Source organism: Ammodytes marinus (genome assembly GCF_949987685.1).
Source record: "Ammodytes marinus genome assembly, chromosome: 22".
Lineage (NCBI taxonomy): Eukaryota > Metazoa > Chordata > Actinopteri > Uranoscopiformes > Ammodytidae > Ammodytes > Ammodytes marinus.
In genome coordinates, this window is record NC_137226.1 from 16,480,479 (window position 1) to 16,507,901 (window position 27,423).

Genomic DNA, 27,423 nt, shown 5'->3' on the forward strand with positions numbered 1-27,423 from the left:
GGAGAGTATTATTTAAAGGCCAACTTCACCAGTTGGAATATGAAGGTGTATTGAACTCTGAGATCCTATTTAGTATAAATGTGCAAAACATTTTTAAATCGGATCATCTTAGCCTGAGAAAAGGCAGAAAGAGTGTTTTATGGTCTCACTGTCTAACCCTACCTTTTCCTTAGTGTGACATCACAGTAAGGGTTAGAATTAACAGGACAGCTGGGCCAAGGGAAGACTAAGGGAAGACTGAGGGAAGAAAAAACCTCATTCATTATATTATAATAGTGATTTTATAATGATAGAACGCTGGTTCCGTATGGGTGAAGTATTTCTTTAACAATTTGTTATTTATAACAGAAAATAATATATAATGTGGATAATGAATAAAGTGGAAGCAACGTCAACCTTACTGAGAGAGGGTTGAAGGACAATGGTTAGGGTTGTATCAGCCTATGATAATGTCAATGATTATGAATATGACCGTCAGTCTTAAACGTTACATTGCTCCCGCTTAGTTTGTACTCATACATTTAAAATAGTGTGGCCGATTTGATGAATTCTCCATTCTCCACTTACAATGTTTTGAGGTGCTATCTCGTGTTAAAATATGAGCGTACAGTACTTTACTACAGATTCTCTGCTAACAATAGTCAGTAAGTATGAGTGTGCTCTATGCACTTAACCGCCTAACTGACACAATAAGGCTTCATTAAAACCCTCCAGCAGCATCAAAAGAACAGGAAGAGCAGCACACCGAAGTTCATGGAACAAAGCGTGTGTGTGTGTGTGTGTGTGTGTGTGTGTGTGTGTGTAACGGTTCAAATAATTTTCACCACATCCTTGAACTGTTCTTGTTCAACGTACCAACAAATGAAATAAACCCTCAAACGAGCCAAAACTAGGTCACCGTGTGTGTGTTTCTGTGTGTGCGTGTGTGTACGTGTATGTGTATATTTACGTGTATGTGTGTATGTGCGTGTGTGTGTGAGACATGACGGATGCTGCTGTCTTGGTGTGTTTAGTCACATTCTGCTCCTCTGCCAGTAGGGGGCAGGAGGCCTCCAGGCTGAGGCGCACTCTCTGTATATCTGTCAGAGTTAAACTTCCCCCAGGTTGAAATATTTAGAAAGATGAAGATGATTCAAAGCCCACATGAAGCCAACAGAGAACAGAGGTTAACACATTCTCCAGCTTACATAAAACTACAGTAGAACGGAAGCCTGAGAAATCAACGGTGGCCTCGCGGCAAAGCAGGCAAACAAAAAGTCCCCTGATAATCATGAGGACTTTTTCCCACTTATCCGCTTCACAGTCTATTTGCAGAGCTTGTGTCTAGTGCACCCTGTGGGCCACCCACGCTAATTTATCATCTTTGACCCCATTGAGTAGTGAAAAAGCTTATTCTATTTGCTGAAAACAGCAACAGCTTTTGGTTAGGAGACGTGTGTGTGTGTGTGTGTGTGTGTGTGTGTGTGTGTGTGTGTGTGTGTGTGTGTGTGTGTGTGTGCGTGTGTGTGTGTGTGTGCGTGCGTGCGTCACTATTTTCAGCATTACGACGAAGAAACGCTGAAGAACCATTTCTACTTTTCGTATGAAATTGTTCTCAGATCCCCCGTTCGAGGTGTTTGAAATGCCAACATGATTTGAATGGCACTACTTCATCTGAAGCATCCTTGCGAGAGGAACAAAGGACACTCCTTTCCCAGCATGCTTTGGGACACGTCACAGAGACATGAAGAAGAATCACTACGCCGGTGACAGCACAGATCATCAGAGCGCGTATCTTTAACAGCCGCCCTAACACCCACTCAAATCCCCCCCCCCCCACCGCCCTCCACTCCTGAATATCAAATCTCCCATGAGGCCGTGGGGGAGTTGAGGAGGAGGAGATGAAGAGCAAAGCAGAAGGAGAAGAGAATGTTGTAGTAACGTTTTTTCTGTAATTATGGTCTGTCTGTCTGTCTGTCTGTCTGTCTGTGTGTCTGTCTCTCTCACCTCCATGGAGATCCTCCTGTGTAGGCGGTTCCTCAGACAGACTCCGGTGGGTGACTGCACCTCGTCTGAAGAGGTCCCTGAAGCCTGGTCACTCTCCCCATCAGAGCCCATCTTCAGGTTCTCATGCACGATGTCTATGGAAAGAATAAGAACCAGAAAAATACTTTAAAAGATGCATTCACGTGGTGCAGTTAGGGGATATCTCACAGAGTCACAATGGATATATCAGTCAGTATGAAGTGTATTTGGCTTTGTTTGAAATATGACCTGGTCCAGTCCAGTCTATTATGATGGATAGGTCGTAGTCGGATTGATTTCACAGTAACGCTGTACTGTCGGTGGTTAGTTATGAGATCCACGTGGGGTTTCGCTGCTTTGACCAGTCAAAATGTCTGCAGTGAAAAAGAGATTTAAGAGTGGCCTAATGTTCCAAGGATGGCGAGATTCAAGTTAACAAGATCCTCCCTGCATTCCAAATCTAATACTTTTTTCTATTCTACATACTACATCTGACCATAAAAATAATCGAGTTAGGATGCAGTAGGCGTACAATTGGGACGTACTTTTACTTATTTATTTCATAATCTCTTCCATCTGTCGCATCGCCGGTTGTCATTATATGGAGGCTCCGTCGATGTGATGTCACTTCCGGTGCGAACTGGATTGTGGGTCAGAATCGCCCAAATACCATGCTGTTTTCAACAATAAAAATCTCGGACAGATGTAGTTGACATCCGGGTATTTTTAAGCATACTAAATCTGACCACAAGAATTGGGATAATCTAAACAGTTTTTTCTACCATACTAAATAGCAGAAAGTATAGGTATTGCCATGGTCAGAGAGCAAAAAGAAATGTAAAGCACAAAATGGACAGGAGGACTTTGACAGAAGAGAAGAAAAACTGGAGGACCCCACCAGGCAAACACGTCCGTCAAGTTCTAATAGGCATTACTCTCAGCTTCACTGTCAATACACTGCAGAGGGCAAGCTGTTCGTCTTTTGAAATACAGTTTTTATTGAAGACCAGACCTCTCTCTCTCTGTCTCTCCAGCAGCTCTCTCTCTCTCTCTCTCTGTTCTCCCCTCACACCCCTCTAGCCTCCCAGGCCAAAGATTAAACACTCTCCCAACCTGCACCACTTCCTCCAGGCCTGTAAAACTACCACTGCTAGCATAGCACAGCAGGAGCAAACACACCACTAAACACATGCAACCGCCTACACTGTTTCTCACGCACACACACACACACACACACACACACACACACACACACACACACACACACACACACACACACACACACACACACACACACACACACACACACACACACACACACACACACACACACACACACACACACACACACACACACACACACACACACACACACACACACACACACACACACACACACACACACACACACACACGGTTAATAAGTAGCCATGGTTGAGGGTTCTCTGTCATCAGTGTGTCAGCACTTACCAACCATACAGTCTGTCATCAATGGTGAAAGCACAGAGAAGAAAGAACTCAAAAGGTTTCAGCTGATGGAGATGAACTCTTTTTTTAAAGATATTATTTAGAAAATGATCCCAAAGGATTATTTCTCCAAATAAACCACCACAGACCATTACAATAATACATCCATCCCCTTGTTTAGCACCCTAACAAAGCTCTCTTTCTGAGCTTATTGACAAACGTCACTCCATAAAGTGGCTATTTCTTTACTGTGCAGTGTAGCCACAACCCAAAGACCCAAACACTTTTACCCAGAACGTCAACCTGTCTGTGGTCATCTGGTTACAAAGCAAACGTCTGCTCAGAATGGGAGGAAATGCTGATCCACTTTTAGACAGTCAAATGTTCTGTGGGGCTGACCCTTGCTTTTACAGTCTGAAGTCAGGTTCCTATGCTGCTCCTCCATCTAAACTGTGCTTATGCTCACAGTGATAGGACCTGATAAACACTATACAGTAGCTCTGATTGAGCAACAGTGTGCTGGAATCCATGACATCATACTTTAGCATTTCAACTAGCTTCTTTAATCCACCTCTTCTGATCCCCAGGGGCCTCCTTTATTACTCTTCTAACACATAGGGTTGTGCATAAGCCATACCTATGCATAGAATTGGGATTTTTAATGTTTGTGAATGGCCATACTATACATTCAGAAGGACTACTAACTGTGCTGTGTTGTATGATACACAGCTGTAATAGCAGTTAAAGCCTTTTGCAAAATGCCGCTACTGTCAGGTGCATATAGTTGATAGCAGGTAAATAGTGGTTTTGCTTATATTTTGAAATCAAGGAAATCATTTTTAATATTGAAAATATACCGTTACAAATATGGTTATTAAAATGTTCATGAAATCAAAACATATTTTTCATGCGATTTATCACGATCTCTAGCCTTTAAAAGAATAAACGTTATTTAATGGTCACCTATTATGCTCAATTTCAGTTTCAAAATTGTTATTTTGGTTTGAGGTTGAGGTGATGCTAAGTTAAGTTGGTAAAGGAGGGTCGCAGCTTATGATATCATAAGGGGAGAGACGGTTGTTCATTCTCATATTTTAGGAGTCTCTAGTCACACCTGGGACCCATATTCATGTTGAAAAACCATGAAAAAGAGCATCTCGCATAATAGGTGACCTTAATTCTCTGTATAATTAGTTTTATTGTTAGTGTTGGAGTGTGGCACCTCAGGCAGGGTTCAGGTTGCCTATAGATACATAAGGGATCATAAGTCAGTAACATGTGTTATTTAATTGCCATTAGCCTCACTGTTTGTTTACTGCTCACTCTCCCATGGTCGATCTGACCTGTATTATGCCACTGCTACGGCAAATCCAATACTCCCTACTGCTGCCTCACATTAAAAGCATTCGGCTGGCAAAGTACACGGTGGCCTTTAGTTTGAACCAATAAGAGGAAACAACATGTTTGTGACAGAGGTTGGAAGTCGCTAACCAAATAAAAACATCTACAAAACACTAAAATGGCCATTTGTTTGTGCTCAGAAAATTATCACATTTTGTCAAGGGGGTAAGAGAAGAAGAAGGAACAGCCATAGCTAGGTGGTATAAGACACCCTCCTCAATAAGACCCCTAGCTTTACATGCACCCCGCTGTTGAGCAGTAAAGTGCCTTTGCCCAGAGCAGCATGAAATCAGATCACACTTTGTTGTGGCCTGATGATAAAAAGGCCAACTATTGATAAAATCCTTCATTTAAAACAAACATGAGTATAGGCTATTATGCTCAGCTGCACTCTCAACAGTAGATACATCAGTCACGTTCAAGCTGTATTTGTGATAAAGTAGGCGTAGCTGTTCGTAGAATCCTATGAGCTGTAATATTAAACCACACTTACTGTTACCACTGGTAACCAGGGGTGTGGTCAAACCAACCTGGACTGAAAGCTTAAAAGAGGACTTAATATGCCCGTTTACTGGTTCTTATTTGATGGAAAAGCACAACAGGTCCCATTAAAGGACTATGAATTTAAACTCATTGTCTGTGAGGTTTTTCCATCATAAACGTTATCCTTCTTGGTTGCTGCTTTTGTCCAAAACGGATTAATCCACATTAAAGCAGCAAGAATTTAGAGTGAGTTGTTGTCGAGTTGTGTACGGCTTGTGAACGTAGGGGAGAACAGGGTAATACGTCACACGGGTAGGTTGTCACAATCGTTATATCACGTGTAACCCTAAAAAAGTGTGAAGGTTAACCTATAGTTTAGATTGATTTTAGCAAGCTAATTAGTTGTCAGATGGTTGTTGGCCGTGATGCTAGCAAGAAATTCCAGTTGGGGTTGGTCATCACATTTTCTGGGGGGTTGGTTGTCACATGTTATCCAAAGGGTGCAGCCAGGAAAGGAACCAAATAACAAAAGAAAATGTCAAGCTGTATCCTCACTGACACCCCAGAGAAGGAGAGAATAGAGCAGGAAAGGCAGCTTGCATGCAAAAGAGAAAAAGGGCAACAAAGTCAAAACGACCCAGTGCATCCCAAACTAGACCAGTTGCCAAGGTTAATGCACCCCAGTGCACTCCAACCCAGCTGGGGAAGAAGAAACAGAAGAGAAAGAGACAGGAGGAGGAATCTTCATCAGATGAAGAGGATAGTTTGTATGGAAACGTTCTCTCCAGCACCCGTTCAGGGAGAAGTGTTGTATGTGCAACCAGTGGGCACACAATCTCTGCTTAGTTAGTGAGCAGACCCTACATTTGCCATCACTGTAACTCAGATAGTGAATGTGTGTATCCTAGTTGAGTAGGCTATTATTGTTAGACCTATTTGTTTTGTTCTTTATGTACAGTAGGTTGGTCTTAATATGGATTTCCTTTTTGTTTATTCCTTGCTCATTTTGTGTTAAGATGCATAAAGTTATGTAGGCCTATTTTTCAACTTGACAATGAAATGAAACTTTCAAATTTAGTTCTGCTTTCTTGCCTTCTTTTTAAGATTTTTCCCATTAAGATAACATTGTGACAAACAACCCCATAGTGTGTGACAACCGACCCCTTGATGGGGTTGGATGTCACAATGTGTTAGAGTGTCTTTGATGGTACATTTCTTCTTTATTACAATAGGTTAGAAAAAGTGAGGGGTTCACATTTCAAGCTTCAATTTAATGTAGGAATGACTATTGACAGATGTTTAGGTGATGAGCAATTCTCACTAGAGTAAAAAGTGTGCCTACTTACCCCGGTCTCCCCTACCTGTCCGTACTACGTATACACAAGCAGAACGGTGTAGAACAGGTGAAATGTATTATTATTCACTCATTTATAGTGGGAGTGTGCTGGTTTGATACGGGCCGACTTTCTTCTTGTCTAGAACTTGTTCTACGAATGCAGATTAAGACATAAGACATGTAGAAGGTTCCTTTTTTTCTAAAACCTCTCTCTTCTCTCTCTTCCCTTTCTTGTAATCTGTCCGTCTCTGTTTACATGTTTCTTGCCCCACTTTAAAAAACCTCACCCGATTCTTTCACTTCTCACTTCTGCCTCTCACTCTCTTCCACTCTTTCACATATTTCTCCTTGGCTCATCATATCTTATTTTCTCTTTTTTTGGCGACTTTTTCATTTTCTTAGGCAGCAGCGTCCAATCCGACTCCCTCTATTGCTTCAGCACACATTCCTTTCACTAGCCTACCTGCGCTTTTCTAACTGACATGCCCTGTTCTCCTCAGAATCCTCCCCATGATCTCATCTGTCCTACTTTCAATCTCCTTCTACTTTCACATACCTCTCTCCTCCGTTATCTCCTGCTATTTACAAACCTGTCCCACGTCCTCTCAAAAAAAGAACTCCCCCAAATTATCTTTTTCTACCGCAATAAGATATCCACTTTCTCCCATCACCCAAGCCTGATTCCTTAATTCAGAACCACCCAAAAGCTGTTTTTCCACGGGCGCTAGTGGCGTAGTGGATAGTGCGTGACGCATACCATTTCGGCTCCGGCCTTCGTTGCAGTGGTCGCGGGTCCAAATCTGACCCGTGGACCATTACTGCATGTCATCCCTCCTCTCTCTCTGTCTCCCCATTTCAACTCTGTACAATCAAATAAAGCTTGAAAATGCCCCAAAAAAAATATCTTAAAAAAAAGAAGCTGTTCTTCCTAATCTTCCCATGTTGTTTTTCCTTTGCAATTACACCTCTGTTATCTTCTCCTGCCTCATTTCTTGTTAAAAAAAACTTGAAGGATTTGACACTCCACCCATTTGTGATCTCTATTTTCCCTGATCATCTCCACACATCCTTCCTTCACTCCACTCCCTTTCGTGGGATTTTCTTTCTTTTCTGTTTGTTCTTGACACTAGCTATCCTCTCTACTGTCTTGGGCAGCCTTATTAATAAGCACAAAGGGTGTAGCAGCAATATGTGGCCCATTGATGTCCTACTTAAATGTCCTGTTTTTAGATCCAAGTCCCTCTATCTAGGCCGGGGTCTGGTGTGAGGGCTCATGGTCCCTCGGGTGTTATCATCCATCTACAGAAATAAGCCTAGAGCAGCACTGACCAGGGTGCATATATTTACTCAATTAAAAAGGTGCTCCGAGGAACTTTCAGTTTGTATTCATTCTTGCACCCCCTTTGGACAAAAGCGGTAGTGTTTTTACTATGTCAGCTGTTGTTCCTGGGTGAGCGTACCCATGAAAAAGGCATTAAGAAAAAACAATATAAAAACAGCCATCCTTTGCACTGATGGTCTTGTTTGCTGTTACCTGTCATTAACGATCATCAAAGGAAAATTTTGACTGTTTTAGAAATATTTAAAAGTTCCTTGTAGCACCTTTAATAAAACATTATATAATTAATTAAAAACTCTTTATACTAACACATTGAGTCCAACAGATTGTTTGCACATATGCTGATTATTGCTGCCCGCACCACGTGGAGAAGCAGACAGACAAACAATGTGTGTTTAAGGTTTAAGGCAGCATCTGTCTGTCTGGTACAGTAAAGTGAGACGGGTAATACAGTCTGTGAAATGTATAATGAGTCTGGAATTAATTACTATACATCTGACACTACAAGTCAAACAGAATTCATAACAAAAGGAAGAGTGTGCTAGCTTCCATGTGACGCTGTACGCCACCATGCTAACATGTTGATGTTAAGCAGGTGGAGCGTTTGCCATGTTCACCATCTCTATCGTGTCAGCATGAAGCACAAAGTTGAGCTGAGGCTGATGGAATGTTTTCATGAGTTTTCCGTTAATCATGGGAGAAGAAAAAATCAGGGGATATCCAAAGTTATTACAATTTATTTCAAAAGGGGCATGAATCGAAAATTGATTGAAAAAACTTTAAGAAAAAACATTAAAGCAGAACTCCAGTTTGTCAACCTTTTGGATTGATCCTGTGTGAACCATGAGAGTCTGATTTATGCGCCCTTTAAAAAATTACTTTCATCAAAATAGCTGACTGAACCAACCATTTGAACCAATGGACTGATGCTCCATCTTAAAGCCGGGAAGAAACCGAGTGGTCAGTGAGACCCGATCTGTGAGCCACAACACTCTTGTTCTCTGTTTCCTCCTGTCCCCTGAGTCATCTCATCACCCTCTCTGGACTGTCCCCATCCCCCCCCCCCCCCCGGCTTCACAATCAGTCTGCCTGCTTTGAGTCATCACAACATGGACTTCCCTTCCAACACTGCCACAGACCCAGTGTTACCATGAATCAGTTCACACAGGAAAAGTGCGTCACGTCTGATTGAATCTACCCCTCCAGCTCTCACTCACGCCGGTGAATAAACAGCTCTAGTGAGGGCGACGACGAGAGAGAGAGAGAGAGAGAGAGAGAGAGAGAGAGAGAGAGAGAGAGAGAGAGAGAGAGAGAGAGAGAGAGAGAGAGAGAGAGAGAGAGAGAGAGAGAGAGAGAGAGAGAGAGAGAGAGAGAGAGAGAGAGAGAGAGAGAGAGAGAGAGAGAGAGAGAGAGAGAGAGAGGGTTGCGCATGGGAAAGACACCCAGTCACTCTCCGGCCAACAGTGTGTTAGTGAGGAATATAATGAGCAGAATGGAAATATCAAGACCGTGACACGTTTCCTGTTTTTTCCTGGATATGCCATCTGCTCTCCCACTACTCCCACTTCCTTCCCTCTGTGTGTGTGTGTGTGTGTGTGTGTGTGTGTCTCACCCAGGCGACTGCCGTTGCGTGGCATGGCCATAAAGGACCCCAGTGTGCCTCCGATGACGCTGTGCGGCCGGCGTAGCGGGGTCTTCTTGAAGGAGCCGGTGTACTGGTGCAGGAAGGAGTGCATGCTGTGGGAGGTGGGCGGGCGACCATTCCTCATGAAGGGCTCTGAGACAAGAGAGAGAGAGAGAGAGGACACAATGACATCACTTCCTTTGCTCTGAAGATCATCAGAAGGCGCTGCAGTGACATCATACATATACAAATATCTGGTTAAAACATGCTATCAGCTGCGATCTTCAACCGTTGCACTGTGCTCTTAATTTGAAATGCATGCTGGGAGGCCAAGCTTTGTTAAAATAAAAACAATAAAAGTGTATGTGACATTTAAGTCAACGTCCGTCCTCCTCACCTTTCCAAAGCGTACCATTCACCTCGGGCAGTAAGAATGTAGATGAAGCTGTGCAAGTTCAAAATGTCTCTCAACTTAACCAAGAATGTGTGTACACATTCCAGGACATTATGAGTATACTTTAAAAACATACAGATCGGACACGGTGTGGCTGTTGCTGTAAAAAACAAACTCTCTCACGGTCAACTAAGTATGAATCACTCAAGGCCAAAAACGCCACTTTCTTTCAGAATACATACGTACAGGTGCTGATGGTTAGAAAGTGCTACCTTATGTCAAAGCTAGACTAGCCATTTCCATGTGTTCAGCGTTATGCTATGCTTAGCGGCAGTAGTTTTATATTTACCCTACAGACATGAGAGAGGTATCCATCTTCTCATCTAACTCTTTATATACAGTCTATGTCTAACTCTCTGCAAAAGAGAGAAAAAAAGAGCAAGCAAAGGAGTGAGTTTCCTAACTATCAAATACTTATTCCTTTAGGGGAACACCACCACAGTTGGAGCCATTAATAATGTGCAAAATCACAACTAGGAGAAACTGATTTGACCACCCACTGCCTGACAAATGTGAGCAAAAATAGAGGGGAAAACTGTTTTAGTAATGGAAAATTGATTGCCAAAGGGCCATCAATATGCTCTGCAGATTAGCAACACACGAGCCTCATCCACAGGCCTCAATTAGCAGTACCATTTCCAATCCTAGACAGCAGAGGAATCCCTGTGAGCAAACCTTACAACCCAGTGTTTCCCCCTTTGGTCAGAGTGGCTACACCAGTTCAGATACATACCCATACAAAGTCATAAAGCGGAAAAGGCTGTTAGTCTAGTGGGTTTATCTTTCTGCCCCTGCCAACTCTAAGTTCCTCCGACCTTTTGAACTGGGAGCTGACAGGCTGTGCTTCGTTCCCACATGTCAACCTCCAGACTGAACGTTAGTGCTGCCTTCGGGTGCATGTCAGGAATATCAGAAGTACAAGTTGAACATGGCATGAATCATATCAACAAGGAGGTAGAAATGTCTGGGCCGTGCCCTTTTGCCTCGCACGGCTTTTATACGAGTATGGAAACTGACAGGAGACACATTCCTCGTATATATCACTTTAATAGCAACTTGTTCGTGCAGAAAAACCCATACTTAACTGTAACATGTCTGTATAGAACTGGGCTGGTGGTAAAACTGTGTGCAGCCAGTTAGAAAAGGGAATGGAAAATAAAGTATTTAAAGAAGCATTTTTAAACTAATTTAAAAACATCTTTTCTTGTAAGACGAGCAACTTTAACATCTGTATGGTGAAGTTGAAGATATATACCAACAGCTTTTAAAGTGAATTCATACACAGTCCTTATGCTAAGCTAAGCTAACCAGCTTTGGACTGTAGCTTCATGTCAAATTGACTCTTAATCTTGTCAAGAACGCAGATTTTGGAAAAATGTGGAACTATTCCTTTAAATGTGGCTGAGTGAGCAGAATTAACATGAAATCATTCACTTTGATGAGATATACTACGTCTTTCCTCTTCACTTGGCTTTCTCTTGCACAGTTATCACATAAACATATTTTTCTTTCAACTCTTGACCTTTGTCCTGTGTTATTTCTAGCTTGTGGTTTGAGTCGATTCAGGAGCTGAGGCTTAATCTGCTGCTGTACTTATTGTACTATGTCTCCCTGCATTAAGAGCGACAGCCAAATGACTCTGACATGGGAAATGTTGTGTCAAAGACTTGGGAGTGTGCGTTCATTTATTCTGACAGCTGCCAATCCCAAGAGGCAGCCAGTCACTTTGGTGTGTCCATCACACCAGCAGCTTATTGGAGACACACTGTACTGAGGTGCCCCAACAGGCAGTATGTAATATAACAAAGAGATGTCAAGGAAAGTGCATCTGCCTGCATGTGAATGCTTGTTCCCTATACAATACCTTGGCACTTCCTTGGCCTCTTTCTTAGAGTGTGTGTGTGTGTGTGTGTGTGTGTTTCAGGAGCTCCCTTGCTCATCCTCCTGTTACATAACTATAAAGAGAGCTACTCACTGGAAGTCCATTACAGCTGTTAGTGACACACGCCGTGTTCCCTACGTCGCTTCATCCAACTTCAGTGATTCATTATTCAACTACCCCAGAGAGCTACTGAGATACAGAAAGCTCTGTGTGTGTGTGTGTGTGTGTGTGTGTGTGTGTGTGTGTGTGTGTGTGTGTGTGTGTGTGTGTGTGTATTTTACATGCCTGATGACGGACATGTACAGGAAGATATTGTTAAAAATCCAACCAGGATTTCCTTGCCCCTGGTTGGACTGCGGCACTGATTCTCTGCAAACATGTTCATGCTTTATCCAACATGAACTGTAGCTTCACAATAAGTAATATTTTGACACTTACAGCCAATATATTTTTTATGAGGTATTTGTGACTAAGTACATCAGAAGGATTTTAAATTTCGCAGATCGGTTTAAAATGAGTCTTTGAACATGTTTTTATTTTTTGGTCCCCATTATTAGCAGTACATGTTGTGGATTTTATTTTCCCTTTATCCGACACAATGTTGGATCCTCACCATTGTCCTTGGTGCCTCCGTCCTCCATGGTCATCTGCTCTGCCAGTTCAGACAGGGACTCGTCTATGGTCTGACTGGGCCGCAGGGTCAGCGACAGGCGCTTCTTCATCCTCTTCATCTTCTCCATGGCAGGGCGATGCACGACCTGGGGGGGGGGGGGGGACGGGACACACAGGGACATTACATTACATGTCATTTAGCAGACGCTTTTATCCAAAGCGACTTACAACTGGAGCACACATTCATACACCGATAGCAGCAGCAGCTACCACGCAGGGTAGCTGGCTAACTATCAGGAGACATTTAGGGTTCAATGTCTTGCTCAGGGACACTTGGACATGTGGCGGGGAGACTGGGGATCGAACCATCGACCCTGTAGTTGAGGGTCCACTATCCACTTAGCCACAGCCCCCACACACAGTTACAGGGGGACACAAAGTTAATACTAATTCAGCAGAAATTGACTGAAACAGAGGGAGACAAACGAACGGCACATTTGGAGGAATTGCTTGCTGTGTGTTAGTGTGTGTGTGTGTGTGTGTTAGTGTGTGTGTGTATGTGTGTATGAGCACAGCGTGGGAGATTCCAGAAGCCTCCGCACAATCCAAAATATCTCAGCTCATGAATAAGGTAGAGCCTCTTTTAATCCAATATGCATTCCCTCTGCACATGCTCCATCCAACAGCGCATGAATAAGGCATGGACAGAGCATGAATAAAGGATGAATACTGCAGACGTGAATACAGCTGATTTTGCATACACACACACATTTACACAGGGAGAGATTAATGAATTCTAATTGAAGAGTGTCAAATCAGTTAGGCGACACACACACACACACACACACGCACACACACACGCTCACACACACGTGTCTGCAAACACATGCGAGCGTCGTTCCAGACAAGCGTGTTCTTATGTTGACGCAGCAGTCGTCCAGGTCATAGGAAACACCTTGCTCAATGTGCCTCGAGCCAGTCCACGCTCATTGTATTGCTGTGTTGACGCCCCATGCAAGTGTGTGTGTGTGTGTGTGTCTGTCTGAGGAACGGGCACACTGGGTGAAGGGAGGAAATGCAGTGAGGAAGCAGCAGCAGACATGCCCCCGCCCATCCCGCCTGACCCTCGGGTGCAAAACAAACCGACCCCCTGCCGTCACCATCTCTCACTCCCTATTTCTTTCCCTCTTCCTCTTGACTTCTCTCTATCTTTCTCTGTCTTTCGGTCTCTCTCAAGGTCGTTAGTCGCGCCTTCATACTCATGAGACACCATCTGCCTGTCTGCACACACACACACACACACTCTCACACATTCACACACACACACAGAGCACTTTTTCCATCGGTGACACTGCGTGGCGAGAATCACTTCATCAATCAGTGTTGAGACTTGTGTGACCGCAACTTGGCACAACCACAACAGTCTGTACCCTAGCACACAAAAGCATTTAAGGAATATATAAAGGAATATATAAATGCTTAGTGTTGAGCATGTGCCCAGCAGGCTACCGGATGATTCAAATATTTCATTTCATAAATATTAATTATTGCACTGCGGGCATATGTTTTTTTTTCTGTAGCACATTTAGTTTTTAGACCTTCTTAAGACAATGACGTGTATGGCCGCAAGTAAAGTCAGTTCAGTCAGCTGCTGGCAAAATTAAAGAGATGGATGTAGAACAAGGGAGAATTGTAAAGGCAAACCTTCAATGGGTCTGTTGTTAACTTAGTGTGAGCCACAAAGTGCCCCAACCCTTCTTATGATACAGTTACGTAAGTCTGAATCACAGTGTATTGAAACAACAGACATAATGCCTACTGTATAATATATGTTACATGAAGGCTTTTATTCTTATACTGGATATCTGGAAAAGGATGCAGGGATTCATTAGCCTGGCACCGCCCCCCCTACCTACTTCAGCTCAATTTTCATTTCCCTTCAGTAGTCAGTCTGGGTCCGCGGTATATTCGTGGGTTTTCTCCCTGGCAGATTTTCGGCTATCCGATCAGCGAACAGAGGGAGTGGCTGAGAACAATGACGTTGAGGTTGTGCGCCAGTTTCAGTTGAAGTCAGAAGCCGGTGCATGACATACGTCACGACAAAACGTTATGCGATTGGTTGGCAGATCCAGAGTGGCACTGGGCAGATCCAATAGTTTTAAACTTCAACAGACACCCGCCTTCAAGTGAGTTTACGTTTGTCAATTGAGCGATTCCAGACCTTCTGTACAAATGAAATGAAGTACGATGGTCTGGTTGGACCAGGCTAGGGATTCATCTCACAACACCATTTTGACCAAGTGGAAATTCTAAGAAAGACAGCAACAACAGTTTACTGTGGTGGTGAGGCAAGATGTCAAATGTCAACAGTTGCCAAGAAGACTGTGATACGAATGAAAAGCTCTGGAGAAAGTGCATAATATAAGACCATTAGTTATGATCATTTTGACAAGTCACAGTGGTCACCATTGACAAGTCACAGTGGTCTCCATTGACAAGTCACAGTGGTCTCCAACTGAGCTGCATGTCAAAGTTACTTCAAAGTAATAGCAATGTAATACTCTTCCACTGCTGGTGATGTAGCAGCCTAAAAGCACTCTAAAATGAGCATCATATAACATCAGGATAAATCAATGGGCTGAATCCACACTGTTGACAACCTCAACGAAAATGATGACTGAATGCACACTTAGTAAAGGTAATTTCTGTTAAGTCCATGCAGCAAATTCATCTTGAAATGTGTTTTTTTATTTCAAATATTTTCAACTTAGAAAGAGTGTGTGTTGCGTCTAGTAACCTGTGTAGGAGTTAGCCCACTTATGAAGGAGGGAAGTGTGTCATGCTGGCCCTGGTGGCCCTATCGGCATGCACATCTGATGACACCACAAACACACATGGGAACACACACACACACACACACACACACACACGAGAAGCTCTCAGAGAGAACAGTAATGGGGAAAAGGGGAAACAAAATTCATGCTAATGAGGCTGAAAATCCAGCTTGTAAACATCGCAATGCAAAAAAAACAGTGCATTGGAAAAACACACACTCTCTCTCTCACACACACACACACACACACAAACACACACACTCTCTCACTCACTGTATGCGAGATAAGCGCTCTTTGTCTCCCTTGTCGAGGAGTGTAACAGAGCCGGGTTTTATCTCCGCAGCAAACCAAAACAAAGAGACTCATATGATTAGTGTGTGTGTGTGTGTGTGTGAGCACATCATCTGGCACAAATGAATGATGTGTGTGTGGGGAATTCAACATGAAAAGCAGCACAAGTGATTTGCCAATGATTGAGAGAAGTGAGAGAGAATTCTCTTTTTCGTTATCAGATCAGCATCTTCAGAAATTCTCTCTCACACACACTCATTTTGACCCACATTCCCGACAACCCCCTTTCCATCCTCTACTGAATGCCTCCCTAGTGCATTGTGGGTAGGCCAGAGGAGAAGACTTCAAAGGGCGAGAGAAGCGGGGAGAGACAGCCGTCAAAAAGGCCTTATTACTGGGCTAATAATTAAAACCCCATCACACACACACACACACACACACTAGTTTGAATACATCTACTTTTCCCTAGCTCTACTTTCAGAATGAATTAGGTCAAATGGTAAAATGTGACATCTCGGGGTTGTGGGTGCAAGTGTGAATGTGAATGTGGAGAGAGAGAGAGAGAGAGAGAGAGAGAGAGAGAGAGAGAGAGAGAGAGAGAGAGAGAGAGAGAGAGAGAGAGAGAGAGAGAGAGAGAGAGAGAGAGAGAGAGAGAGAGAGAGAGAGAGAGAGAGAGAGAGAGTTTAGTTGATTCTGGTGAACAGAGCCATAATGGAGGCTTTGTGTTGGGTGCCATGAAATCACCACAGTGACTGCAGGCATGTACAGTACTGCTGGGAGAGAGAGAGAGAGAGAGAGAGAGAGAGAGGGTCTGTTGTAGTTCAACTCTACATTAGCTTTGCTTTAAGTGCTTAGTTCTTGCTTTTATGGCAGATTATGGAATTTAAAGCATAGACTTATTTGAGTGTGAGGGTTACCCAACAACCAGTAGCTCATAAAGTACACGTTTTTCGACTTATTCAATTCATATTTTCACATGTGAAACAGTGTGTGTTCCCTCAATCCACAAAAAGAGGAAATGTGTGGTTCTTTATTCTGGTTTAATAATAGCTTTAATCATAACAGACTGAGACATTATATTTTTTTAATTTTTTTTTAGGATATCAATTTTCAGGATTGAAAGCTAGAGCTGATGATGCCCACACACTACCATTATCAAAAGCAACTCATACAATGATATCTAAAAAAGGATCCACTTGTTCTTTAATATTTCTGTCAGTTCTATAAAAGTGACAGTGAGAAACAAGCCAAATAAAGAACAGAGGGAGAGTTGAGAGTGAGGCTTAACAGCTGACAGTGCCACTGTCTCCTCAAAAATGAAATCAACAGATAATGCTGTGAAAACAATGGCTCCAAATAGACCCACTCATATGAGAATCACTCTAAAAGAAATAGAATCTTCACTTTCCTCTCTGGAGATAGGTTGATGGCGCCTGGGATGGAGCTATACATTTCTGTTATCCATTAGTCAGCCTGGCTCTGGGCAGCAAGGCTGAAATACCAATACTCCATGTGAGCAAAGGCTAGCTCGAAATGATTATTCAATCGGCAAGTATATTGGCAAATAAGAAATGTATTTGCTGTCATTTCAAATGCATTGCACATACCACAACAAACAGATTGCACATATCCCTACAACAGAATGGACCAGAGAAACCCTTTAAATCACTTTATTAGAGCCATGTTTCTATGTGTTGTGCTACAGTGTTAATAAAGACAAAACATATAGAGGCCTATACATTTACGGCAATAACATGTGAAATTAAGAGGGGGAGTGTAATTGTGTGACAGCCTGACTGACCAAGAGGCATGCCAATATAGGGAGCAGCTTAAGAAGCTGGGGGTGCCACATGCCCATGTTGCCGTAGAGTACATATACCAATTGTTGTTAAAAGGATCTCAGCGCTACTGATTATTTGTGGTTTAATTCTTGATGCTTATTGGTTCATATTCAAACAGTTAGTGTGTTTAGCCGCGGCCCCTATTGCACATTGAACATTTATAACAACATTGTTGCTGGTCCCGTCCAACAACACACTCACAAACACACTCTGTACAGGTATACCACCAAGTCATTGCAACGTAACACTGTTAATGAAGAGGGCGTTACCAACCCAGTCTACCCAAAAACCTACCTAAGACTTTCTTAAACGGCAGAGACATGTGCAAATTAATTGAACAGCTGCTAATGCATTAGAGACATGAATACATAAAGAAAATGTCAGTATTTTACTGTGTATAAAAGAGGTAATAACTTTTCACAAACCTCCTGTTAAAAGTGAGATTTGCAACTTTTCTCAACACATCCACTGATCTACTAACTCATTTCTGCAGCACACGGTATCAAAGAGCCAAACAACAACATGACCACTTGCTCCTAGGAAAACTGCTGAGTCATTCTACTGCGTCCGCTTCATTCAATGAGACCTGAATGCAGCATGTAGAGTGTCATGAGTGAATGTGAACTATGCCAAAACCTACTGCTAAGTTGAAATACATAATGCTGTACCTTACAGTAGCAGGAATCACTGAATTTGGAGGGAGAAGGCTGCTGATATCCTATATGTGTGCTAATTATCAACACATCCCCAACACAGGAGCTTGTTTCAGTTGTGTAGGAACTACAAAAACACCCCAGTGAGCAGCGTCATTTTACTTTGACATCTTCTGTTATTACAGTAAACATTGGACACAGAGCTTTATTTTGAGTCAACCCCACATACACATACGTCCTGCTGCTGCTTTAAGTACCATGGATGAAAATAGTCCTAAACAAATCACTATTAATCTCTATTTTAAATAATATTTTCAAGCACTTTTAGGAAATTGCGTAGCTTTCTCTCAGAAGAAACTACATATTATGTGACTGGTTTTGGACGTTTTAAGAATTAGCATGTTCTGTGAGCCACGGACAGAGCAGTCCAAAAGTATCGACAGAAGAACTAATACATTGTTGGTTTGGATAAGTTGTCAATATGAACAATAGAACAACATCAGCGGCCATATTAAATCCATAATGAAGGCAGCAAAGATATCGTCCTCAAAAAAAAAATTGGTAGCGATTAATGTTAGAATGCCTCTCCTTTCTGTTGTTTTAAACCTTGTTTGACTCACCAGCTCGGCTGCCCGCCAACAACAGCTGAAGCTTCATTATTATGTCATAACAAACCGGATTCACAACTTTGGTTTTTCTTCGCACATTGTGTAATCATTAAATTGCCAAGTGTCCAAACGAGTCTCATTGAACAATTCCTCCCATCTTCACAGCCTGCTCACTGCCCGCCCGCACACACACACACACACACACACACACACCACAACGGAAATCACAGTTTGATTCAAAAACAGTCGCCAACATGTTGATCAAAGCATTTCAGATGGGAAAAAAACAGAGAAACGCTAGAAGGCGAAATCTGAACTCACACAGGTGCTCACTTTAGATTCCGTCCGCTCATTTCCAAATGTCTGCTTCTAGGATGACAGCTAGAATATAATGCTATGGCGCTGCCTCGGGGGCCCACTTACATCACCGCAAATCATATGGAGATCACACACTCTCAGCGCGGGAGTTTCCCTTATATTGCTGGTAGGTATGACATTACAATCAAAGCACCACTGTCTGTGCTACATGATGTACAGCGCTACAGAGACTTCAAAAGGGCCAGAGGAGCACCAAAGGGTGTCACCTCCTCCTCTTAACCCCCACGGAGCTGGATGAAGCCTGGTATCGAATAGCTTTGACCACCACAACCATCACGCCTGCTTAAAGGTGAAGTAAGCGATTTATTTATGTTAATATAAGTGTTAAATTGCTCTTTAGTCATACAGTGATAGGTTATATAGTGTGCGCGTTTCATAAAACCGATCTCTCAGTCACTCGCTCTGCATGTAATCAGCAAATAAACTTTTCGGGGAACCCACTACTGCAAACCAATCAGAAGAGAGAATGCTACAAACCGGCACCCGTCTCACTGCCGGTGCACGTGCAGAGCGACAGATGAGTGAATGTGTATGCGCCTACAATGGCGGAGCAGGTAAAAATGCTTCACAATGTCTGTTTTGATGTTTTTTATCATGTTTTATCACACTAATGGATCTGAGATGATGCTAGATAACTCGCTGCTTGAAGACTGCAGTGCATTAATCTGGGGACGAGGGAGGGGACTGCTAACTGCAGTCACTGACAGGAACTAGCTAAACTAACCATTTCGCTTACTGAACCTTTTTCTATTTCACAGCACTACTTTTCAGCCTAATTTTAGCTCCGTCTTCTAGCCTCAAACCCATTAGAAGTTTGAAATTATTACTGAAAATGAACATTCCCTGTATCTAGAATCCAGTCATTTTTCCACGTGCAAAAAAAAAAAGTTCAAACCGAAGACTAGTATCGAGCCAAAAATAGCCTCGTATCAAAACTGTTAGCGCTGCCATAGGCCCTTCAAGCTAAAAACCATTTCCGCCCTGGGCCCCGGCACCGAGTACAGTCACAAGCAATGTGTTTGTGTGCAGCTATGATGAGAACACACACACAATTGGAGCATCAGTGCTGCTGCCCGGTGCAGTGGGCGCCTACCACTGAAAGAGCCTTTGTTTTGAAAGAGAGAGAAAAAAGTTAAAAAAAAAAAAAGAAAAGAAAAGGAGCTTCAGCATGACTGAGCCAGAGGGGGTGAGCTGAAATAACCCCCCCCACCCCATGTGTCTGGATGAACACAAAAGGCTACGATCTATGAAACTGGTGTTCATATTTATAGTATCAGACATTAGGAAAAAGTTAATGTCATTGGGTGATGGAGAGATGGAGGAAAAGAGAGGAGGAATGAGGGAGAACAGTTCAATGAGCGTTCACGGGGAGAGATTTAAAAAAAGAGAAGTCAGACTAAAAAGGGAGAAAGTTTTGATTTCCTGTGCCCAACAATAGACACTGAAACCAACAACATGTCAGCATGTTTTATGATCGGAAGTACAACTATCATTACAAGGGATTCATAAAAAAAGAACTTCTACAGTAGCAGCTTAATATATGAATGGCCAGCAGCAATCTGTTGTGACTCATGCAACTTATCCACATCACATAAATCACACCAGAGAACACAAGGGAGGACTCTGTGTGCTTTTGTCTTCTCGTGTGTGAAATCTGTGTTCCAAGTGTTTGAGTCGAGTCTGTAATGACAGAGCTGACAGGGCTGATGTTCAGGAAGTATAATGTTGATCATGTTTTCCCATCTTAAGTTTAGCTTGTGTGAGCGCGGCAGCATTTGCTATGATGATGATGATGGTGGTAGGGGAGAACGGGGTAATATGTCACACGGGTAGGTTGTCACAACCGTTATATCTCGGAACCAGAAGGTGCTGTCTGTTAAATTTTGGTATGTAAATATCCACAACTGGGATCAGAGGTCACCTACATAGTCTTCCTTGGAGTTAGACTGCTGAATTTGAGGTGAGAGGACTGTTAGTGTTTTTCATGTCAAATTGAAAATATTTAGCTCCTCAGTATTTTTCTTCTAGGCTTTTACACAATGGGTTTATAACAAAACACTTGTTACCCTAAAAAAGTGTGAAGGGTAAGCTATAGTTTAGATTGATTTTAGCAAGCTAATTAGTTGTCAGATGGTTGTTGGCCGTGATGCTAGCAAGAAATTCCAGTTGGGGTTGGTCGTCACATTTTTTGGGAGGTTGGTTGTCACATGTTATCCAAAGGGTGCAGCCAGGAAAGGAACCCAATAACAAAAGAAAATGTCAAGCTGTATCCTCACTGACACCCCAGAGAAGGAGAGAATGGGCACACAACCAGTGGGCACACAATCTCTGCTTAGTTAGTGAGCAGACCCTACATTTGCCATCACTGTAACTCAGATAGTGAATGTGTGTATCCTAGTTGAGTAGGCTATTATTGTTAGACCTATTTGTTTTGTTCTTTATGTTGTTACATACAGTAGTTTGGTCTTAATATGGATTTCCTTTTTGTTTGTTCCTTGCTCATTTTTGTGTTAAGATGCATAAAGTTATGTAAGCCTATTTTTCATCTTGACAATGAAATTAAACTTTCAAATTTAGTTCTGCTTTCTTGCCTTCTTTTTAAGATTTTAACCATTAAGATAACATTGTGACAAACAACCCCATAGTGTGTGACAAACGACCCCTTGATGGGGTTGGTTGTCACAATGTGTTAGAGTGTCTTTGATGGTACATTTCTTCTTTATTACAATAAGTTAGAAAAAGTGAGGGGTTCACATTTCAAGCCAACACTTAAGCTTCAATTTAATGTAAGATTGACTATTGAAAGATGTTTAGGTGATGAGCAATTCTCACTAAAGTAAAAAGTGTGCCTACTTACCCCGGTCTCTCCTACTAGATGGAAAAGTGAAGGGATCTCCAAAAAATCATTAGGTTTGTATCCTCTGGGCACAACGAATGTCTGAAGAACATTTATTAGCAATTCATCCAATCGTTGTGGAGATATTTCAGTCTGGACCACAGTACTGTACGCAGGAGGTACGATGAAGCATGAGAATGAGATAATAACTATGGGGGACAGCAAGCAGCTTCATCTATGTAGCAACCCTCACCTATGGCCTTGAGCAATGATCTCTTGTGCCTCGTTTCCACCGAGTAGAGCGGGTCGGGTCGGAGCGGTTCGGTCCGGGTAGTTTGGCTTTTCATTTGCCAAAAGTTGGGTAGGGTACGGTTTAAGCGCACCTAACCGCTCTGAGCCGCTCCCGATCTCAGTACTCCTCCGTAGGGGTACTAGCGGCCTGAAAGCGGGCCGAAAATGCATGAGAAGGCGGAGCTACACACTGCCGTCATTTGATTGGTCGAAAGAATCATTTCCGCCATGTGTAGATCTCGGCAAGAGTGAAGAGAGTCTTGTGTTTTGGCGAAAATGTGAGCACAGCTCTGTTTATTGTGTGGTGTTTTTCCTCGTCAATAAATTAATCAGTTGGTTACACTGTGTCCCATAGTCACGTAGCTGCTGCAGCCAGCACTGTTCGCTCACTGTCTCTATGAGTTGCGCCGAGCGGTCTCTGTGTGTTTACGCCATAGATAGTAGTAATACACGCTCACAACAACACGGGGGGAATATAAAGAAGCGGCTGGTTTGAATCATCTCCGCCGTTTGTAGTCACCTCGGCTAGAGTGAAGAGAGTTTTGGCGAAAATGTGAGCGCGGCACTGTTTATTGTGTGGTGTTTTTTCTTTATATGTCCATGGTTTTTCCTCGTCATTAAATGAATCAGTTGGCTACACTGTGTCCCACTGCTACGATGTCACGTAGCTGCCGCAGCCAGTGCTGTTCGCTCACTGTCTCTATCAGTTGCACCGAGCCGTCTCTGTGCTCACAACACGGGGGGAATAAATAAAGAAGCGGCTGGTTTGACCAAGCAAAAACAAGAGACCGCTGGCTTGACCACAGTTGTTCCCACAGCCCGATAGTTTGACCCACATTCTGGCGTCGGCTATCGCAGTCCAGCCTAAACCCCGCCCTACCAGTAAGGGTAGGGTCGGCGGTGGAAACAACACCGAGATTCTTAAAAGTGAGCTGTCCCGCTCTGAGCCGCTCCGATCCGACCCGCTCTACTCGGTGGAAACGAGGCATTGGATGCATGTTGTGATCCCTCATGAAGAGCAGGAGGAGACCATGGTCAAGGGGGTACCTTAACTTAAGCCTGGTGTCATCAAAATGGAGACCCAGATTCCATAAGCAGCGTCAGGAAATGGATTGGACACAGTAGAAACTATCTCCAGGCTTAATTAAGTCACATGGAATAATTAATAACTCGTGCATATATCATCTCCATTTTGGTTTTCATGCTTGTGGCCCCAACCTATATCACAACAACCAAAACAAAACATGTTGTGATGGAGGACTACAGGGTAAACAATCTACCGAGGACAGACAGACGTAAACAAAAACACGAGGCAAAACACACAGAGGAGAAAACAACAAGGAGAGGAGAGGACGGAGAGAGAGTGAGAGAGAGAGAGAGACAGAGACAGAGAGAGAGAGAGAGGACAGTCAGGACACAGATCTTTAATGGGAGAGATGGAAAGAATGAAGATAAAGATTGAAGGAGAGAGGAGAGGAGAAAGGAAGGGCGAGCTGGAAGGGGAAGATGTTATTTTTAGTGGTGAAGGCTCTGCTGCAGTGTCTCCCGGCGGAATACGTAAAAAAAAATTAAAAAAAAGTAAACCCAGTGGTAGCCAACCATCGCCCTGCTGCTGCTGTCCTGCCACATGACAAACACAAAGCCCACAAAACATACAGGGAACTCAGCTGACATCACACACACACACACACACACACACACACACACACACACACACACACACACACACACACACACACACACACACACACACACACACACACACACACACACACACACACACACACACACACACACACACACACACACACACACACACACACACACACACACACACACACACACACACACACACACACACACACACACACACACACACACACACACACACACACACACGGTTTGACAACACGCCCAGACACTCCAGTGGCATCTGTTTGCAGGAGTAGGGGAAGCTTCAAAATAAAACATTTCCTTGAAAACAAATTCTGTACCATTCATTCATCATATCAACCCCCTTGAAGTTATCTATCTATCTATCTATCTATCTATGATAATCTATCCATCCATCCATCCATCTATCTATCTGTGTGTGTGTGTGTGTGTGTGTGTGTGTGTGTGTGTGTGTGTGTTGTGTGTACATTCATGTGTGTGTGTGTGTGTGTTTTTGTGTGTGTGAGGGGGTTAGCTTGCGGTCACACCAAAGGCAATACACTTCCTCCATCATCCAATTACCAAACAGAGATGGTGTGCAGGAGGATAGCGGTATCAGTTGTTGACACACACCCTTTTATATAAAGTCAGTGTTTTGTTGGCACCTAGCCACTGTCTGTCTGCTACCTAAGAGCTGCGCTTTATTGCACATGAATGACGCTCATGTGACCCTGTTTACCTCCTTGTATAGTGTCTGTATCAACAAACCACCGCCAACTGTGCACTGGGCATTTCTGCATAGAGTGCCATACAAAACTGCCAGCACTAAAATTCTAAGTGGATTGTAATGGCTCTAAACTGTACAATAAATGAAAAATGCAAAGTCATCCCGTTGCTTATTGAAACATGCTCATGCATTTCATGTGGGGATGTGGATTTGGGCACTAAGAACAAAACCCTAGACGATCTTTGTATGTCAGTAAAATGGATTGTGTTAAGGAAAACCTTAACCTTGGTTTGACTGGTCCAGCCACATCGATGTGCTGCTGCTTCAGCACACATATACAATACACCCCCCCCTCCCCCCATTGTGTTGGTGAAATCAACACCCCACTTCACCTCTGCTCTGTCTGTTACATAACGCTGGCGTGTCTGTCTCATTACGTACACACCAGACTAACAAGGGTTAATGAGAAGCTTCCGGTCTGACCAAAACACACACACGGATAGATGAACGCAACGTCCAAGAATGTGTGTTTTCCTGTCTGCTTGTTTGGTTGGTGAATCCAAACACACAGCTGGAGATGGCACATTCCACTGGAGAGATGGGAAACTGTAAAAGCTTCAGACACACACACACACACACACACACACACACACACACACACACACACACACACACACACACACACACACACACACACACACACACACACACACACACACACACACACACACACACACACACACACACACACACACACACTCACACACACACACACACTTTCCCAATGAGAGTGTATTATGCAAATTTGTTTGTATAACTAAAGACATGGAAAACAATCGTACACATTTTCTTGTTCAAAAAATAATAAGAAAGTCATCAGAATTTACTGCAAAGCATAAGTCATTTCCTTGAGACATTTAACTTTAAATGCTTTTAGTTTGAAAAGCTGGACCAAAACTCAATTAGGTTTTTGTTCCTGTGAAGAGAATTCCAAATCAGTTACCTCTTGTTGCCAGCAGGGATCATCCACATGCAAGGTTGCCAAATGAAGCTTTTGAACTGAATCACAGCAACAACAGCTCCAGTAGCCAACACCCAACAGCACAAAAACAAAAGCTATACGCTCAACCACACAGTGATTTCTAAGGATGGCGGGAACAACACAACTTTAACTTCTCTCCCTCTATTAACACCTTCTGTCTGTTTTATGGCTTTGCACCGTTCATCCACTTTCTCACGCCCCACCACTCCTCTGAACACAGCCTGCACATCCATCTCCATTCACCCCCAGGCTTTTGGGAACAGGTGTTCACTCCCTGGGTTGTCCTGAGTTGTGTGTGTGTGTGTGTGTGTGTGTGTGTGTGTGTGTGTGTGTGTGTGTGTGTGTGTGTGTGTGCTTGTCTCACATCCTCTAACATTGGCCTGGGAGCTCTCCTGTCTTGCTGCATAGACAGGTGGGACGTCCCAGCCACAGGCAGAGATGCAGCAGTGTTAACCATCAATTCATTTCATGAGACACGTGCTGACCACAGGACCTCTTGGTGCCTGGGACAGGTGCTGTGATCAACAGAGCTGGACCTAACCTGACATTTCCCATCGCTGGAGTTCAACTGACAGTTTTCAATACTCACAGACAGGCACAGTTCATCCAAAATCATATGAAATTTGCTGTACACGTTGCCTTTGTATCAAAGAAACACCTACTCAATACGATAATAAAAGAACATTTTGATACCAATCTAACGCTACATCCGGCACCCAGTTAGCCCAGCTCAGCATATAAGCAAAAAAAACACCAAACTCACCTATTAAAACATCATAACAACATAATGTGAATTCAAATGGGTTTTCGGGACTGACTATTTAGTCTTCAACTTGTTGCCCGGCAACCTCATAGTGACAACAACACCCTGGGAAGAAGTTACATGAAATAGTCTTGTGCATAACAACCCCTGCAGCTGTTTCTCTCTGTTTCTCAGCCTTTGTGCTAAGCTAAGCTAACCAGCTGCTGTTGTTAGCTTCATATTTATTATACAGACATTCAAGAAAGCGAATGAGTGTTTTTTCCCCCCAAAAATGTCTCTTTAAAAAAAGGTTTGGGCTGTTGAAAGTCATTTGAGTGCATACGTGAGTCCATGCTTCTGTAGGCATCTCTATGGATGTTACTGTGAGGACATCTGATTCTGGACCAGCTGAATCTCCATGCAGCTGACAATCAGGGAACATGACAGAACACATTGCTGTACCGTGGCTCACAGCAGCCCTGCAACATTCCTGAGGGAGGACCGTTAAGTGTTTACAGGCTTTATCTAGCTGCTTCTATCTTTGTCGCCATGTGCTTTCAGGCGTGCTTCCTTCTGTCAACCAACAGTCCACAAACTGTACTCTAACCTCTTCTTCATCCTTGAGCTTTTCTGTTGATAAAGTTGGTCGTTTCTGTGGTTTCTTGGTCTGTTAAGTCAAGGCTGCTATCACTGCTCAGGTAGGAGTGTTGTTTTAATCAGATTAAACCTGATTATTAGGGCGTGTGTGTGTGTGTGTGTGTGTGTGTGTGTGTGTGTGTGTGTGTGTGTGTGTGTGTGTGTGTGTGTGTGTGTGTGTGTGTGTGTGTGTGTGTGTGTAAATTTACCTAGCAATACTACCCTTGAAGTGGTTTAACTTTTCAGATAACAATGCTTGAGAAACTTATGCTAACATTGTAAAAAGTTA

At 43.1% G+C, this 27,423-nt stretch overlaps 1 protein-coding gene across 1 annotated transcript in view; it reads right to left on the reverse strand.

Annotated features, from left to right (window-relative positions):
- The window catches only part of cdk17 (cyclin dependent kinase 17), a 45,333-nt gene that overhangs the window by 12,215 nt on the left and 5,695 nt on the right, over positions 1 to 27,423 (reverse strand). Inside the window, exons 2-4 of the mRNA XM_080051385.1 lie at positions 12,604 to 12,748; positions 9,643 to 9,807; positions 1,987 to 2,120 (exon numbers count right to left, since the gene is read on the reverse strand). Of these exons, the coding sequence (XP_079907511.1) occupies positions 1,987 to 2,120; positions 9,643 to 9,807; positions 12,604 to 12,730 (426 nt within the window). The 5' untranslated portion in view covers positions 12,731 to 12,748. The remainder of the gene's footprint in view (positions 1 to 1,986; positions 2,121 to 9,642; positions 9,808 to 12,603; positions 12,749 to 27,423) is intronic.